General features: G+C 46.7%; 5 protein-coding genes across 5 annotated transcripts; 2 read left to right on the forward strand and 3 right to left on the reverse strand.

Moving 5' to 3' along the window:
• Window positions 1–3,982: 3,982 nt before the first annotated feature.
• On the reverse strand, window positions 3,983–4,186 carry N7520_001655 (uncharacterized protein; the record flags this gene model as incomplete). Its single annotated transcript, XM_057135590.1, has 1 exon — window positions 3,983–4,186. One exon carries the CDS (start codon window positions 4,184–4,186, stop codon window positions 3,983–3,985), a length of 204 nt encoding a protein of 67 aa, XP_057001526.1.
• Window positions 4,187–6,362: 2,176 nt separating this feature from the next.
• On the reverse strand, window positions 6,363–7,426 carry N7520_001656 (Short chain dehydrogenase/reductase; the record flags this gene model as incomplete). Its single annotated transcript, XM_057135591.1, has 3 exons — window positions 6,363–6,509; window positions 6,568–6,920; window positions 6,997–7,426. 3 exons carry the CDS (start codon window positions 7,424–7,426, stop codon window positions 6,363–6,365), a joined length of 930 nt encoding a protein of 309 aa, XP_057001527.1.
• Window positions 7,427–8,626: 1,200 nt separating this feature from the next.
• N7520_001657 (Major facilitator superfamily domain general substrate transporter) lies at window positions 8,627–9,562 on the forward strand (the record flags this gene model as incomplete). The annotated part of the gene is made up of 1 exon (XM_057135592.1): window positions 8,627–9,562. The coding sequence occupies one exon, from the start codon at window positions 8,627–8,629 to the stop codon at window positions 9,560–9,562; it is 936 nt and encodes a 311-aa protein (XP_057001528.1).
• Window positions 9,563–10,330: 768 nt separating this feature from the next.
• Window positions 10,331–12,043, reverse strand: N7520_001658 (uncharacterized protein; the record flags this gene model as incomplete). The annotated part of the gene is made up of 2 exons (XM_057135593.1): window positions 10,331–11,596; window positions 11,651–12,043. The coding sequence occupies 2 exons, from the start codon at window positions 12,041–12,043 to the stop codon at window positions 10,331–10,333; spliced, it is 1,659 nt and encodes a 552-aa protein (XP_057001529.1).
• A 75-nt stretch (window positions 12,044–12,118) lies between these two features.
• Window positions 12,119–13,417, forward strand: N7520_001659 (Intradiol ring-cleavage dioxygenase; the record flags this gene model as incomplete). The annotated part of the gene is made up of 4 exons (XM_057135594.1): window positions 12,119–12,194; window positions 12,564–12,666; window positions 12,723–12,916; window positions 13,029–13,417. 4 exons carry the CDS (start codon window positions 12,119–12,121, stop codon window positions 13,415–13,417), a joined length of 762 nt encoding a protein of 253 aa, XP_057001530.1.
• Between the last annotated feature and the right edge of the window lie 4,224 nt (window positions 13,418–17,641).

A 17,641-nucleotide genomic window follows, 5' to 3' on the forward strand; every position in this document is an offset into this window, starting at 1 on the left:
ATCACTTTTGCTTTACACTTCAACAACTGATTGTTGTCAGCCTAAACGCGATTTGCAAATTTCTCGGTTACGAATTATCCTCTGTCAGGTCTTATCAGCCCCTTTCCAGAAAAGCCTTGCATCATGGTCATACCAAGAAAAGGCTAGCATTTACGCCATGCGAGCCGTCGAAAAGGCACTGTCCGGATTATCCTTCATCACCAGCAAGTGAAGCTTCATCCAGGTTGAGAAATGGTTGGAGCCTAGCATGTGCAGATCACCAAGGCCAACGGGATCATTGTGAATTTTCTCGCGAGGTCAATATCACGACTGAAGACTCTGTTCCACCAGAAGGTGTGCCCGGCCAGCTATCCCGGATTTTGTTGGCAGTTTTTTATCAACTCATATTTTTCAGCTCAAGAAGATGATAATTCCGAATTGGAGACTCAATGCCAATCCCCGTCCCAGTCTCCTCGATGTGGCAACACTCCGACTACTGAAATTCTGCAGTCAGTAGATACAACTGGGCAATTGTCCCTCTTGGGCCCAGCGAATAGTTTTGCCGTATCAGAGGGGATAGCTAGTCAGCCATCCGCAGTGGCCTCCACCCTGAGTATAGCGGCACAATCTCCTGTAATAAAGGGTGCAATGTCAAGTTTCTGCCCTGGGTCAAAGGTGGGCGCGGCGACTATAACTTCCACAGGCCTGGAGACAGCTGGCCATACTTTTTGCCATATCGTTGTTGATCAGCCAGTCGAGCATTCGGCTTTGGCTGAGAGTGCCGAGGACCTGAGAGTCCGGTAGTGGAATTATCAAACAATTTCGCTGGCCAGGCAAACTTGGACTTTTTACCAGTGAATTCGTTCTACGATCCTACTTTCAATGCTCAACCGACCGATCCTACCTACGATGCTCGCTTCGATGCGCAATCCACAGGGCCTCTCTATGACCCTCGTTTCAATATACAATCAATGGACCCCCTCTATGACCCTTGTTTCAATATACAATCGACGGACCGTCTCTACGACCCTCATTTCAATATACAATTGATGAACCCTCTCTCCCACCTGCAGCCAGTCACAGACCTGAGAGTTACCGCCTCATCAGAGCATATTGACCGCCCATCTTACATGCAACAAAAAGAAGGTATAGATATTTTCCAGAAGAGCCGACTGACTATTGATTCGCAGTCATCCAACCGGTCTACAATTCGTAGTCCGTCTTCTCCATATGATTTTACATTCTTATTGAACAGCGCCCAGCTCAATCAGACACAGAATTGCTCAATATGATATCAGAAATATTTACGCATTTTGTTACCCCTTTAAATTGTGTATCATGGGTTGTGCACTTAATTGTTACTCTGCATGATTGCTCTAAAACACAAATGATCCACTGGGGATATCATACAAGGACTCGATTTCAAGGGCGAGCAATGAATATGACCACCGTGTCTGAACTCAACACAAGCAAGCACCTCTTCTCAGAGAAGGATTGAGTTGTTTCCCCAGAGACTCCTCCTGAGGGCAGCGGCCGTCGACGCGTGGATATTACCATAGAATATCTGGGTGGAGACAATAAATTTGCGGTGCTCGCCTTTCACGAAGCAAAACCATTGAACGCAGGGCCTCAAGATGTCGAAGAAGCCGAGCATCAAGCATTTGATGCTTGTATGAGGTATCTTGGAGAGCACCCTGACTTGCAATTTGTGTACGCGTTCACATCATTCGGAACGAAAGGTAGAGCATGGCAGTGCACTCGAGAGGACCATTACTTGTCGCCTCTATTCGGCTCCGAAGACTTAGCTGAATGTGGCCAGTACATCGAGGTACACTCCTCGGAAGCTCGGCTGATCAGACTAGCCATCCAAATGATGAGGGCGGTACCACCATCTGAATAGGGTATTGGAACTGCAGCGTGTTGATTTAATGGCTTTTAGTATTGAAGAAACTGAACCTTTTTTTCGCAAGCATGACATGTATTCGTGGGAATTCAGCTCCCTTATTCATCATATTGGTTATTTTATCACCAAGATGACTAAACCACCAAACAACATTGCCACTCCTTGGCAGCCTTTGCCATTCTCCTGCTTCTATATCAAGCCCAGGATCGTGTATGCGACTTTGGATGTTCTTTATGTAATCTCGTCCACCGATGGTACCCTTTTCAACGTACATAGGCATGCAGATCTCTTGACTTAGATCGTAATCCCAGCGAAATTGTCCGAGCGATTCGATATGCTCATCACTGAAAAACAGCAGCAGACCAGATATTGGTTGATGTGGCTGATCTTTATCCCTGCAGACCTGCATTTTGACAAGGCCGTCGAGTGAAGCTTTTGTCATATACCAAGTAGTTGCTATTGAGCCTCGGCCGGGGGGGACTGCCAGGGGTTCAAGACGACTTTCCATGGGCAGCAGGTCTAGGGCTCCGCCCAGATATGGGTGGCTGCAGGTAACTCCAAATTCTAAAATGTAATTGGAAGCTGGGTCAAGTCCGTCATGGAAGACACCCGAGATAGGGCCATCGCTATCTTTGATCAGAGGAAGGTACTCATATTGGTCGATAATGCAGGTTGGAAATTGAGGCCCGAATGTTATGGTTCTTCCTAAAGATGTTTGCAGCTTTTTCCGTTGAGTCATCGAAGCGCAATGAGAAAGGATAGGCTTACAACTAAGACGGGGTTGGAAGCCAGCCCACGACAAATTTTGAATTTCCGGATCCAGGCTGCTTTAATACATTCTTGTCGATTCAATGGAAAGTAGATCCACTGCTTGTAGCTCTTCCTGACGCGCCGATGCATCAGACTGACGAACGCCCTGAATGTTGTTGATGTACCCGAGAAGCCGTGGATACCGGCCATCTTAGCATTGGCGCAACAAACAAGAAGTCCTTTAACGCGGGCATCGAATCTTAAGTAGTCTAATCGGGGGTTTTTTCGGACGTTGTAAATGTTCCAGGAGTGGAATTTGGGCGGGAAGGGGGAGCTCCAAAGTCTGTTTGCTGAAGATGAACTATTTGAGATAAGCTGAATATCACGCACGAAAAGACCCTGGCCAAGTCAGTACTCGTTCAGCCACTGAAAATAGATTGTTCTTACATCAGAGTTCACTTTTATCTCTATGCTGTGAGCTTTCAGTTCGAGAATCTCGTACCATGGTGAGCCGTCGGTTTTTGGTTTTGAGTCATTGTCCACAAACTGTATTCGACGTAAGCCGACGGAGTCAAGCGACATCACAATCTTGCAAACTGTATCAGGTATTTTCATGTGGTATACACAGGAAGTGGAAGTCGCTTTTAGTGGCCTGCTGCTGAGCCGTGCCACGTAACTAATACCCCGGTAGCTTGTTCTCAGCGCCCATAGATTTTGTGTGAGCTTGAGCTGCATACAATGGGGTTTATGGCGACTCCTCAATTGTTCGATAAGCCGACGAGTCTCGCCTAGTACATTCAAATACCAGCATGGAGCAATGAGCTCAGAGATCATGACTCTTATCTCTATCGGCAACCGCGTAAATAGATCTTGTCTAAAACCTGATTGAGTGATTCTTTGTGCATATTCACTCGACAATCCTTCCAGGATCGACGCGATTTCTCCACGTTTCTTGTCTTGACATTCATCAAAGGGTCTCGTGGCATCAGCAAACTTTCCCAATTCTTCAAAAGTAGGTCTCCCCGATGGCTCATAAGTAATCACCAGAACATCATAACATGTTGTATGAAACCAAACCCGCGGATATGGTGAATGAGAGCAGCGCGAGCATGGACTTTGACACTCTGGAACTAAAAGTAGGTTTTGACTCAGGTCTGTAAACTAGATTAGACAAGCAAAGGGCGGGGGGAAGATGACGTACCAAGGATTTTCGCTCCAGTATGTGAAGCTTGTCTGCACAGCAAGCAAAAAGATTTTGTGACATGAATACTCTGTATACAGGCCATTTCTTGAAGGTCTTTATGAGTCAGGGTGATGTTGTGACTGACGCGCTCGACGGATGGCTCTCCCTTATAACATGATGGTCGGAGAATCGGAGGCCGCTGTGGGAACGGTGGTCACGTGTGGGACAGGGGATCCGATTCCGAACCGCTCCGCACGAGCTTTCGAACTGTTCGAAATTCGCGAATTTCGACGAATCGAATCGAAATCGAACTTTTCTTTTTGTTGAGTATCACGGCGGTCAAAGCTTGTGGTGGGATCATCGTGGGACATAAATAGATCAGGAGTCCCACCTCCAACTAGATAGACAACTGAAACAAAAAAACTCAATACAGTCACTGATTTCAACAGGTTATGAGCCCGGGTGGCTCAATCCCCGCGCATGCCACATGCGGTTAGGCAGCTGGACTTCACTATGCTGTCACCTACAGGCTACAGCTAAGCTTACCCTTCAAATGATGACTCCTTCATGTCAAAGATCTGACCATATCAATTCAATTGGATCGGTGAAGAAGTGTCGAAAGCAAGGGAATCACATCATCACCATTACTATCACAGATACCACATCGTTACGAGATGTAAAATCAAGGCACCTTGTGATTCGTCAAATTCATCAACACCAAGACGAAAGGGATTTCAACCTCTCATTCAGTATATCTCGATGCAACCTTGATGCAACAGCATTCACCAGAAAAGCAAATCCGACAATGTCGCTTTCTGCAGCGGAGTCAAGAATTGCTTCCTCGCGATTGCGACACACTGTACAACACGTCCCAATCCTTTTCCTTGATTCCACCGCAGCTCTCGTAGCCTCAGGCATTTTATCAATACGTGTGTGACCGTCTCTTGCGCGCCGCGTTCACAACGATCATCGTCGCAGAAACCGAACTTCGCCGCGTAAGTGGATAAGCAGTTGTGGCCCGTGCGTAGCTGTGTCAGCAGCTCCTGGGCAAATTACCGTAGAGCTTTCTGTGGAAACATAGTGGTTACAGTACGGACTAGTACGGGCATAGCCAATTGAGTACTTGAGAGTGTGAATAGTGAAATACTATGGAAGATGAAGAATAAACAAGGCGTTGAGCTAAGTAAGACCATTGGGAGCCTTAAGATCATCAGGCATATGAGAGTGCTGGGTATTTCCCGGGCGCGCTTGTAAAATTGCGACCCTCGTTTGTCGACACATTGGGAAGAGAAATAAAATATAATGGATTTCACTTCATCAAGGGGCAAATAGCACATAAATCGTGATGGCATCCAGGACACGTCTGCTCCACTGGACAAGGACCACAATAGCAGTGACACTTAAATGTTAGTGCACTTCAAAATACGGTGGGGTGGCTGTCTTACACAGAGATATTTCAATCCAGACTTCGAAATTTTGCATTCGACACACTTCTGATGATGGCATTCCTGACACGTCTCTCTCTCTGCATTGTTGTATGATTTACATTTTTCAGAACACTTTACGTTCATCAGTAATTGGTGTAACGAAAGCAGTCACTTTGCACTTACACAGTACCATCACTTTCCTAATTGGAGTATGTCGCTTATACACATTAGTATCGAGAAAGTCCGGTCAAAGTGGTATCAGTTAGAGATCAGATAGGGAGCGATTGCGTTGAGAGAGGTGAAAGTCTAAATGGATGAGACGGGCAGCCTTGTCAGGATGCAAGGTGATGTGTCGGTAAAGGTAAAGGATCTTACTAGCGTTATTTGTTTATTCAACATTCACTGCTTCCTGATTCCCAAGGCATCAACTGCTGAATCAGCACAGAGCCCCTCTATCTTGCTATCAGAATCATAAAGAAATACACACCTCAAGTACTGTGCAATGGCTTCATTGGCTTATTCTAGTGCTAGTACGCTCTACATCTCTCGGAACCGATAGTTGATGTATTTCACAGGCGAGCAGGTTACCCAAGCCAGCAGGTCACCCCAAAACATGTAACGTGGTCCCCGGCCGCCCGAGCGTCCCGGTCGCGCGAGCGATGTATATATAAAGGGTGGTTGGGGCGAAGACCTAGATATGTGGTTAGTAAAGTGGTGAAGCTAGATGTTCTACATACATATATCTCTCCCATCAATATGGTAGTTTAACCACTTCAAAAATTACTACCCTATATTATACCCAACTACCCTAAATATAAGGCAATCTAGGGTAATATAGTAGAATAAGCTTATATTAACATATATTACATAGAATTACAATAGGTATAGGAGAATATAGGAGGAAAGGTGGTTGCCATACATATACAGACCAGAACAGACTGTAATTAAAAAAAAGTCTTGGCAAAATCAGGCAAAATCAGGCATCAATATAGGAAAAATGGGCCCATGGGCCCCCATATGGGGGCATATATTTTTTGGGTTGGGCCGGGCCCTAGAATTTGAAAAACGGGGGCCCATTGCCGAAGACTAATTAACATAGATATCTCGCAGCATGCTTACATCACTCATCTCCCCCAGGCAATGGATAGCCGTCGCTTTCAAACGCTTTGTTGGCAGACTGCAACAACTCAGCGATTTCAAGCCCAAGCCACTGTGGAACAAGCGACTTTCTGCTTTCTTCTTCTTCCACGGATTTTCCTCCGGCGACCTATATAAGCATCAGCATATATTGAAGACCTAAGAGGAGAATGTGTCAGACACAGTACCAGATAGCATTTACCAGTCTCGTCTCGTGTACAGGCGAGCGCAATGGCCGTTGCAACACTGTCCAGTGTATTTTGTTTGAGACCGGACTTTTTCCATTTCTCGCCCAGTGCTTTGAAAGTAGGAGTCGGCGTGAAGGATGGAGCAACGGCATTGATGCTGATCCCTAGCTCTCGACCGACCTCTTGTGCTCCTCGAAGAAGACCGGTGATTCCGTGTTTAGATGCGATGTAAGCCCCAACCCCTGTGGACCCAAAGTATCCTGATGTGGATGTCACTAGGATCGCAGTTCCCCTCCGACCGCTCGTAGAAGTAAGTTGATTATGTTGCATGTGGTATAGTGCAAGTCTTAAGGCTTTGAGACAGAGATAGCATGAATTAGTAAGAGAAAGAAATAATTTCAGACGTAAATGGAGCCAAAAATCACGTACTGTTAACGGTTCTCTTGAGATTGACATCAATTACGCGAAACCCTTCCGCTGACTCGCGCAAATCCCCCTGCTCGTCAACGTTACCCATATCAAAAAGCTTCTGGCTCTCCATTATCCCAGCATTAGCTACGACAATGTCAGCTTTGCCAAACCGCTGTATGCATTGAGCAAAGAGTAGCTTCATTTCTTCCCAAACGAGAATGTTGACACCCACAAAGAATGCAGATTTAGGGTGTTGTAATGATTGAATCAATGCTTCAGCATCAGGACGAGTGCATTCCAAATCGGCAATCAGGGTATTCGCTCCTTGTGAGTTGAGCAGACGTATAGTCTCCGACCCAATGCCATTTGACCCTCCCGTCACGATAGCAGTCTTTCCTGAGAGATTTCTCAATGCGAAGAATTCGGCATCTTCATTGGCACCCATCATGTTGCTTCGTCCATGGATACCTCATTGAGAGCTACTATTAAATGGTATGTTAAACTATCTCAGTTTATATGGAGCTTTTAGCCCCCGAGGACAGATAACCAATTATCAAGCTTCAATGTTGCGTGAGGTCATCTCGGTGTTTTACGCGGCATATTCTCGGCATATTCGGAGAAGGCAATCGGACATCTGCCCAACGGCGTGCCGGACATGCGTGCTTACATAGATTTAAAGTTCTTGAAGAGATATTATACACAAACCACCAGAAAGCAGCATGGTGCTAAGCATGGCATGAAACTTTTTGGAGATAAAAATAGTATGGATGGATCATTTCATTTACCCTGATCCCTGGCAAAGTTGAGACACTGGACTGAGGTATATGTGTGATGATTCTTCTATATGGAAAGATTCAGCTATTTGTAGTTGCAGCAGCTCATCTTCCTGCTGCCTAACAGAGTGCAGGCAGCCATCCTGTAGATCTATATACATCAGGTGACCTAGCATCCGATTGGCAAAGCGATAAGCAGGCTACAGCAAGTGCATAGGTCCGATGCTCCGAGTCTGAGTCTCTCTAAGCTCGGCCTTTTCGGGTGGAGGATTGCGAAATTCTCGGAATAGCGGGCAATTTGGCCTTACCGCCTAAGTACAGGGAACTAAGTATATAAATGATGCTGGCATTGGAGAGCTCCGCAGTAAAATATAGATTTCGTGTCTCTCTAAATCCGAAGGCAAACTTATACTCTCGAAATGTCGTGTCCCTCAGAGCTATCAATTGGTCGAGTTACACTCGATAATTCCCCGCCAGAACAACTCGAACTTGAAAAACCAGCCACGACATTCCCAGAGGGCGGTACCCGAGCTTGGATGGTGGTTTTGGGGGCGTTTTGCGTGTCTTTTGCAACGTTCGGATACATGAACGCTTTTGGGTAAGCTCTAGACTCCGCGACTTTATATACGAAACCCTAACAGACGAACGCAGAGTCTACCAAGATTACTATACCGAGCACTTTCTCTCTAGCGAAACTTCTTCCAATATTTCTTGGATTGGATCCGTGCAGGTTTGCTTTCTCTTCTCCGGTAGTATTGTCGGTGGGCCATTGTTTGACCGATACGGCGCTTCGGTAAGGACTTGAAAGTCTTCCTGGTCACCACGATCACTCACTGATTATATCTTCCCAGGTCATCCATGTTCCCGCCATAGCTATGGTACTGTCAGTGATGATGACGTCCCTCTGCAAAGAGTACTATCAATTCATGCTTGCCCAGGGAATCATGGGCGGGATTGCCTCCGGCATGTTATTTGCCCCTGTCATGACATGCGTTAGCCACTATTTTCATCAAAGGCGCAGCGCAGCACTCGGTGTTACCGTCTCTGGGTCTTCTATCGGCGGAATCATATTTCCCATTGCTTTGAGCAAAATGCTAAAGAATGAATCTGTAGGATTCGGATGGTCTGTTCGAATTGTCGGGTTCATCATCTTGTTCATGGTCTTGATAGCGATGGTCACTATCAGAGAGCGGCTTCCTCCTCGTCGTGGCAAGATATTTTTGGCAGCAGCTTTTACTCGTGCTCCTTACGTTCTCGTCACACTCGGTATCTTTTTCATGATGTGGGGACTTTTCACTCCCTTTTTCTATCTTCCGCAATATGCGCAGTCTCATGGCATGGGTTCACAGAACTCGACTTACCTTTTGTCAATACTCAATGCTGGCTCGGTTTTTGGCAGAATATTGCCAGGCATTGTTGCAGACAAGATTGGTCGCTTCAATATCTTGGTTATCAACAGTGTCTGCGCCGGGATTCTACTTCTGTGCTGGATTGCAGCAACTTCAAATAGCTCTATTATTGCCTTTGCGGTAATCTATGGTTTTTTTTCGGGGGGAATAGCGTCACTAATGTCTCCTTGCATTGCCCAAGTGACCCCAAGTCCGGATCAGATTGGGACCCATCTCGGCATGTCAATGGCCATTATTGGCCTAGCTGGCCTTACTGGGACACCAATATGCGGTGCTCTGCTAAGGGCATACGGAACGTACACACAAGCTGCAGTATTTAGCGGTGTGGTGATGTTGTTCGGAACCGTTCTCGTGGCCGTGGCGAGATTGCATCTACAGGCCAAGCTCTTGGAAATTGTGTGATCATATCCTGGCCTTATTGGCTAGTTTGTATTTCAAACCTGCATTCTTTATAGGATCTGCTTAATTCACCGCCACTGAAGCTAGACCTCCGAGGTGACACTATTTAATGAGCCAAGAAGGCTTCAGCAAGGCCAACTATTTATGAAAAAGGGCGTAGTCAATACTGTCGTCCAGGAAATATAAGCTATCCGGGAACTATTCCATATTCGTTAGTAGATGTCACAACGTTGAAACTATACAAAAAAATACGTACCGTTGTACTGAGCAGTTCCGTTGAGGCATCGGGAATTATAGAACTTGCATCCTCTGGTAAGTTGAGCCCGCGCACACTTTCATGGTCCCTACAGCCAGTCAATACGGGCTTGGGTAACGACATTCACTATAAAACTCACTCCGGACCAAATGTAAATTGATCTGGTAGATTGAAAGCCTGTCGTGTCTGAAGTACTGTGCATATTCGGACCACTCTGTCTGCTGCCTCTTTGTCGGATGTGACACAAGACTCTGGCCACAGCTTGCACTTGACCAAACCAATTATCATACTTAGTATGTAATATTCATCTAATCCGTGACATGTCAGTTTGACCCTCTCTTCCAATATCTGTAGTGCTTGCTCAACAGTGGCCATGAGAAATGTTGAAACTGGGGAAAATATAGCCAAAGTAGTTGATTGATCTGACGCTTTCGAACAGTTAGTAAGAGTTGTTTCATTCATGCACACAAACTTTACGCATACAAAATTATAAGCGGAAAACTGGAACTATGCTCTTACATACCATGGGCTTTAAAGCTGATGTAGAGTTCATGACAGATATTCAGTGCAGCAAGTATCAATCCCGTCCTGCAAGCTTGTTCCGGTACAATTTCATCTTGAACAAGCTTTTGGTGGCGGTCAACAATATTCAACGATGCATCCAACCTTTCACGTCGGCAAATCAAGGATTTGAATGAGGGCGGAGCTTGGATTGCAAATTGGATATGCAACAAGATCTTATACTGGTGCAAATAAATGTTTAATGATCTCTTCACGTAAATCTTTGTCTGTTGTCGTCGTGGGTCGTCTCGAAGGTTGTTCCATTCCGGAATATCCTGGAGAGCTTCTCCGAGCTCCTCTTCAAGGCGCAAAACTCGGTCAAAATCATCTTGTTCGCGACAGCCATTGACGAAGGCACATATTCTCAATCTGACAGACAAAGAACGATACATAATAGCCTGAAAAGTAGTGTGCGTCAATGTAGCAAGCGGCAAACCTTCTAGAGAGTGTTGACTCGATTCCTGGAAGGTTTCGTCATCGATATTCAGCGGCGGTAATATGTTGAAATCTTCGACTCCGACACTTGGGGGCATTCCTCGTTCTACGGAGGCTTGGATATCGAGTTCAACAATCGTCATCCAAAGGCGGCGACGAATCTCCCGATGGTATAGTGATAACCTCGCTGTCGAGGGATATTCACGATGATACCCTGCCGCCATAGCCCACCGGACCAGCGCCCCAGTATACGTCCAGAAGGACTTTTCTTGTATGTAGTTCGCACGCTTTGCGATGAGCAGAAGGCAATGAGTCGCTATGGCTTCGCAGGATTGAGGAGGATGATGGGTCAAAGAATTGAGCCATGACTCTGCAACCTCGATCCATTCACGTGCGTGGTCATGGACAGCTTTATGATTCATAATCTCGATGCATATTCCAGGGTGAAAGCTTGCAGCAGCTGCCGCCACCAGCAGGATTTGCACCAAAAAGGAAGTGGGTGTACGAAGTGAACTAGTCCAGTGGCGATTGTAATCAGCATTGAAAGCCGATATATTGAGCACTCGGTGTGTTATCTCAAATCGGTCGATATAAGTTTGGACCAATGTGTCCATGACCGGCTTCACGGGAATTATTTGTCTCAAGGTGTCTTCAAGCACAGTATCCTGCGCCAGCGGACGAAGCCGATATTTGTCATTGTTCAGAGAATATAGCTGATCACGGAGCGCGTTGATCGCCGAGTTTTTGGTCTTGATTCCAACAATGTAAGATCGAAGCTCAGTAAACTATCACTAGTTAGAGGATGGTCTATCTATGTTAGACGGAATTGTGTGGCGCACCTGTTGATAAAAGTTCAAAGGATAGCTATACCCATAGAAGTTTGTAGCAGTCTCTTGTACTTTCAAATGTGTAACTTTACCCTTCCATTCAGAAGAAGCTAAAGGTCCTTCTGGAGTCTCCAACAACGAGACAGGTGTGCGCAAGGACATTGTCATGACACCAGCATTCCTTGAATGGTCATCACTAAGTACTTCACCCACAGACGATGATTCTCCTTGGTTGCTACGGTAGGTGCACCGTTCGGAGTTTCCTGTCTTTGAGCAGCGACTGCATGATGGAAGCTCTCTTCCACATTTGAGCTTACGCTGGTAGCATTGGATACAGGCCAATGGGGGACGACGCTTCTTGGCATTTGTCTTGACAATACGCTGTGAGCTAATTGGCCGACTCATTTGGTTCGAGAACGCTTCTGATACTGGGGAAATGTTCATCGAAATCGCCGACCCGAAGCTTTTATGCCGATTATAATGACGCGGCAAATTCGGGGACGGCAAATTCGGGAATCGGCGATTATTAAGGCCGAAGGCTTGGCTGGCCGCGATGGTTCGTCCAATCAGACTCCCCTAAATGACATTAGTCGCATACCGCGGACTACGGGGGATTATCGATAACGTAGGTCCTGGACAAATCAGAGGGTAAGTGCCGATGGAGACTCATATACGGATACACCATATAAAGACCACTACGCATCCGAAATATGGTTCAATCATCTACGCTATATGCTATCTTGAAAACTACGCAAACACCAAAAAGAGCTTCTATGAACCTTTCACTATGGAACTTCCTGAAGCTGACCCATTGACGGTATCCGTTCTCTCCTCATGTGAAACAGCCTGCCCAGAGTTCGAGAAATTCTGACGAAATTGATACGATATCTTCACGCATTCTGTCGCGATGTTAATCTCACCACAGAGGAGCTTTACATTGCCATTAATGCTTTGAACCGATCCGGTCAGATGAGCAATTCCGAGCGCAATGAGACGTTGTTGATTTCAGACTGCTTGGGAGTGGAGGCGTATGTCCTAGACATCATTTATTTTGCATCTCTTATTATGATCTAACTCTATCCAGACTCGTCGACGCTCAGACACAAATTACTTTGGAAGGAGATAACATCACCAACTCTTGCATTCTTGGCACATTCTATACGGACAATCCTCCGCGTTATGAGAATGGGGACAGCATTATCCAGAAGTATCTTGGGGGAGAAGTGACATTCTTCCACGGTCGAGTCTTAGATGTCGATACCGATTTGCCCGTCGCAGGTACGTTTGATTCGGAAACCTGTCGGTGAAGTTTGCTGAGCAAAAACAAAAACGTAGGGGCTTCTCTGAATGTGTGGGAGTGCGCGGTCAACGGGTTATACGACCAACAAAGACCGAGATCAGCCGCCGGGGAACATGCGGGGTATGTTCACGTCCGATGAGGACGGAAGATACGCATTCTATTGCATCAAGCCCGTTCCATATCCAGTGCCCTACGATGGACCCGCGGGCGATATTCTCAGACTGATGGACCGCCGCCCTTACCGAGCGGGACACATTCACTTTATGTTGACATGCCATTCTTATCATCGCTTGATTACGCAAGTTTTTCCAGATGATGACACTTATCTCAACTCTGATTCGGTGTATGCGGTCAAGTCGGATTTGCTTCTTCAATTCAAGCCATATAATCCCCCCACACTCCGAGGCAAGGGGGCTAATGAAGCACATGTGAAATGGGAAGTTAATTGGGATTTCAAGATCAAGCCGCACAAAATGTGATGGAAATATAGCCGTCAATTTCCTGGAAATGATTTCTAGGGCAGTGACGTTACATATTGCTTTAACAGGGAATGCACATCCCGCCCCACAACTTTGTTTTAGATCCGAGTACAGTCTTTGTATGTGTGTGAATGTAATTCATTTACCTTGACCCCTCGTCGAAGTTGATTATAAACCTCACCCACTAACTAGGCTGAGAACGGATTCGTTTTTGGTCTAGTTGGGTAAACCAACTGTCGAAACGATGTGCAGGCTACAACTACTGCGTAAATACATGCTTTCGTATTTCAGGATGATTGCTCCAAGCCTCCTGAGCGGCGAACTTTGAGCTTCACCTGGTAAAGCCTATCGTGGCCTTCCGCGGCTCGAGATGTTAGGCTGCCCTTGCGGCGCAGCTATAATGAGTTCCCCGATAAGACTGCCAACAGTTGTCCGCGGCGGGCTGCATCTCGGCTAGGAGGTGCGAGAATGCTGGCAAAGCTGAGATCAAAAATTTCGTTAGAGCCTGTGTGGCGGTTGCGTTTTTGTTCCAAGCTCGAGCTTCAGCTCGATCAGCTGAGCTTTTGCTCGTTCTCTTGTCGAGTTTGAATGGTATTGGTTTGTTGTCGTAACAGCGACAAAGGTCTTCGATTGAGGGTGTACATGTAGGAAAATATGCGGTTTGCTAGGTCTTGGAAGTCAATTGCGGTAGAGGAAGTTTGAAGCGTGGGAGGACAGAGGCATAGGTAGGCCGTGAGTCTGGTGTGGAGGTAGTGGTTGAGGAGGAAATTCAGGTATCGCAGAGGACTTTTCGGCTGCTGGATCGATTCTCGAGAGGTTCATCTGGCCGGAAAGATGCTGGCACGGTTTAGGTGGTCAATAAGGTGACGGAGATGTGGTGCTTTTGTTGGGGGGCCAGTGTCAGGGTGTCTTAAAGACAGGCTTCAGATCGCGACAGATGATCTGCTATATAAAGTCTGTTGAATGTAGCTTCTGCATCTGCTCGATGGGGTTATTCTGGAGTGTGTACAAGGGCCTGGTCTCCGCGGGCAAAACAACACGCTGATCCGCCAGATCCTTGGGAGGTCTTGCAATATCAGCAATTCTGGGCCAGTTAATGAGAAGTGACGCCAATAAGCACGTGCTTATGGAGCGATAGAGCTTTAGCTGCGTTGGTAGAGTAGGTGGTCGGAATTTGAAGGTGGTTCGCTGTTGGGACGTTTGGTAGTTCAGTGGGGTAGAGCGGCGGGGTTGACGGATTTGAGGAGTGAAGAAGGACGGCGTAACCTTGGAAAAATGAGACCTGGGGCTTGGCTTTCCAGCCTCCTCTGGCGCTGGATGCTGCAAGCTTATCTCTCCCTTCTCCCTTGGAAGGGATGCAGGATCTTCATATGCTACGGAGGGGTAGAAGCCGTTTTTCGCTATCGACTGCAAAACACATATTTCAAGATCCAATATTGAAAGATATAATTTCAAATTTTATTGTCGATGTCAACAAATTCCAGCGAGCCCCAAGGCCCCAATCCTAGTCATTCAACTGGTCTAATTCGAAGATTCAGCCCGCAGCTTGCAAATACCAGATAAAAGCACATGTTTCATTTTCTAGTTGGGCAAACGAAGTTGAAGAAGATTGAATGTTTTACGCCAAGATATCTTCGCTCCCTAGTAGGGTTTCAGGGCCCCTGTTCCCTCCATAAGGCGGACGGCTAAGTATTTTGACACTTTCTTGAAGTAGACTAAACAGGTCCTGGCTTGCTAATAGACAGGAAGTAAACGAAAGGCTAAAAGCCTAGACATCCAGAAGCAACAGCTTTGAGTGAGAATTAGTCCCTATACAGAACTTCTCGCTCCATGCTGTCCAGCAACTTTCCATCCGCGAACCAAACATCCATTGCCTTGGCCATCCCTTCCACGTACGCTCGAGGAGCTTCATTCGACATAGCCTTGACAAGGAGATCTTGCGACATTTCGTTTGTCACATCAGCCCTTCCACATGCTATCACTTTGACTGAGCGTCGTGAACCGTTGCATGAGCGTGCGTAAATAGTTGAGTCTGCTCTGATAAATAGTTGAGCCGGGCCTGGTAAATAGTTGAACTGTTCTCATCAACAGTTGAATGAGCGTGTGTAGACAGTTGAGTCTGCTCTGGTAAACAGTTGAGCCGGCTGTCTAAACGGTTAAACGGCTTCCTCAACAGTTGACCGGCTTTCCAAACACACCGGCTTTCTAACAGTTGAAATGCTATGCAAACAGTTGAATGAGCGTTGGTAAACAATCGAGCACGACTTCATGAACAGTGACCAGCTTGAAATGGTGACCAGCTTGAAACCGTGACCAGCCTGGAAAATAGTGGCCAGCACAGAAGACAATTTGTCGATGATGACGGTGCCGATGCGTCGATGGGCAAACAAGCTGAGTCTGTAGTTGTCAAACTGGGTGAGGCGCTCAGGCGGTGTATCTTCCCTCGCGCACGCTCCGCCGACTTGGAGGAAGATCCCGCCCACAGCACTGTATTTCTCTCATAGGCCAACAGTGGTTGTCAAGTCCTCCCGGACAAGTAACAGAGTTTTGACATACGGTCGATAATTATATTCCATACGGAAAGCTACATCACGTCAAAAATCCCAGTAATCTACACCAAGAATCCACTCGGCTCAAACTTCCCGATATATATACCACATGTGTACAGTATATGACACCTCCAATGAACGAACAACATTTTTTTAGCACTACATATACTACTGTATGACATCTAAATCGCATGCGTGACTGGGATTTCTAGCGGTCTCACAAAAATATGACCAATAAGTCTACACCAGTCTCCTCTGATTACGACTGCGACACATCATGAGACAATTGGGATCAAGTTGATTCAAAGTCGACCACGTATGATACAAACATGAAACTGATGCTCAGCAGCCTGACCGTTGAGTCCCACATCACTGCGCGTGAGCCCTAGATCCGATGAAATGACACTATTCACATCCTTTGTGTACGTCTACGTTGCGAGCTTCCCCTGTCCCACACACTGACAAGGCTACCATCCCGGACATCGAACAAGTCGGTCTACTGCATGTGTCTCACAAACAGCAGTCATCAGTCTACGAAAAGGATACATCATCGAGTGTTATCAGGGAATTACGCAGGCGGAAGAAGCGTGCAGGACGAAAGCATAATGAGCCCTGCATCACCGGCCTAGACTTTGCCCAGCATGACGAGCACTCGTCTTAGGACTAGATGAAAGCATTTGAGAATGCCACGAAAGAGCCTTGCAGTCTTGCTTCGTGAGTCAGCAGCTCACGCGTGATTCGAAGCCTTGTGGGAGCAATGCATCGCAAGACATCAGCTACACAGCGACGCAAAGCTGCCCATCGGGATGAAAGACATAGCTACATAATTAGATGCTCAAGACTGCGATGTGGACGCGTGCCGTCATGATGCAACGTAGAGACGGCGAGCTCGCATCTCACACCACATCACTGTAGCGCAACTCCCACTGTTGTACCTGAATGACAGGCAACGGAGCTAGATATCAAGCACCAATGCGCAAGACCCCTTCTTTGTTCTGCCATGGCAGTTCGACGGGTAGCCTTACACAATGATAGCTTCCTCTTCATAGATCCCCACACCTAGCACCGTGAAATCCTGGGCGAAATTGATACCACCGAGGACCAAATTCTCTGAACCTTTCGATTCGCCAATAAAATGGGCATGGATTTTTGGAAGCTCAAATCGACTTCTCTTCAGCAGAATTGGGGCCGTAGCACGTGTCACGTGACAAAGCCGTTTGAAGGACACAACAAGCATTTCGAGACCTCCAATCACTTTGAATAGCTCGAGCAGAACCGCAATTTGACCGATACTGCGAGGGACGGCGCAATTTGAGTGCATCTGAGACCTCCCAGACCTCAGAACGACTGATAAGATCAGGACGGAAGGCTTCTGAAGGGCTTGGGTTGAGCCAAAGTTGCCGAGCTCGGAGACTGCACTGCATAGCTGGGCAAATGTGGCTTCATCTCACCCACCAATGGACATGTCGCTCCACCGACAAAAGATCAAGTACCAGCGGGCGCAATGTCATACGTGCAGCTTGATAGTCACGTCCAATCAGCCCATGAAGAGAGTACACCCATCAAGATTCTCATTGCATGAGATGAATCCCTGTGTTGAACCTTTACTCAAGTTTCGAGTATCGTCTTCTCTCGACCGGACCGAGGACATGGTGACGGCATCTGCTTGCATGTC

The sequence above is a fragment of the Penicillium odoratum genome (genome assembly GCF_028828045.1).
Source record: "Penicillium odoratum strain IBT 22623 chromosome Unknown utg000001l_segment0_segment0, whole genome shotgun sequence".
Classification (NCBI taxonomy): Eukaryota; Fungi; Ascomycota; class Eurotiomycetes; order Eurotiales; family Aspergillaceae; genus Penicillium; species Penicillium odoratum.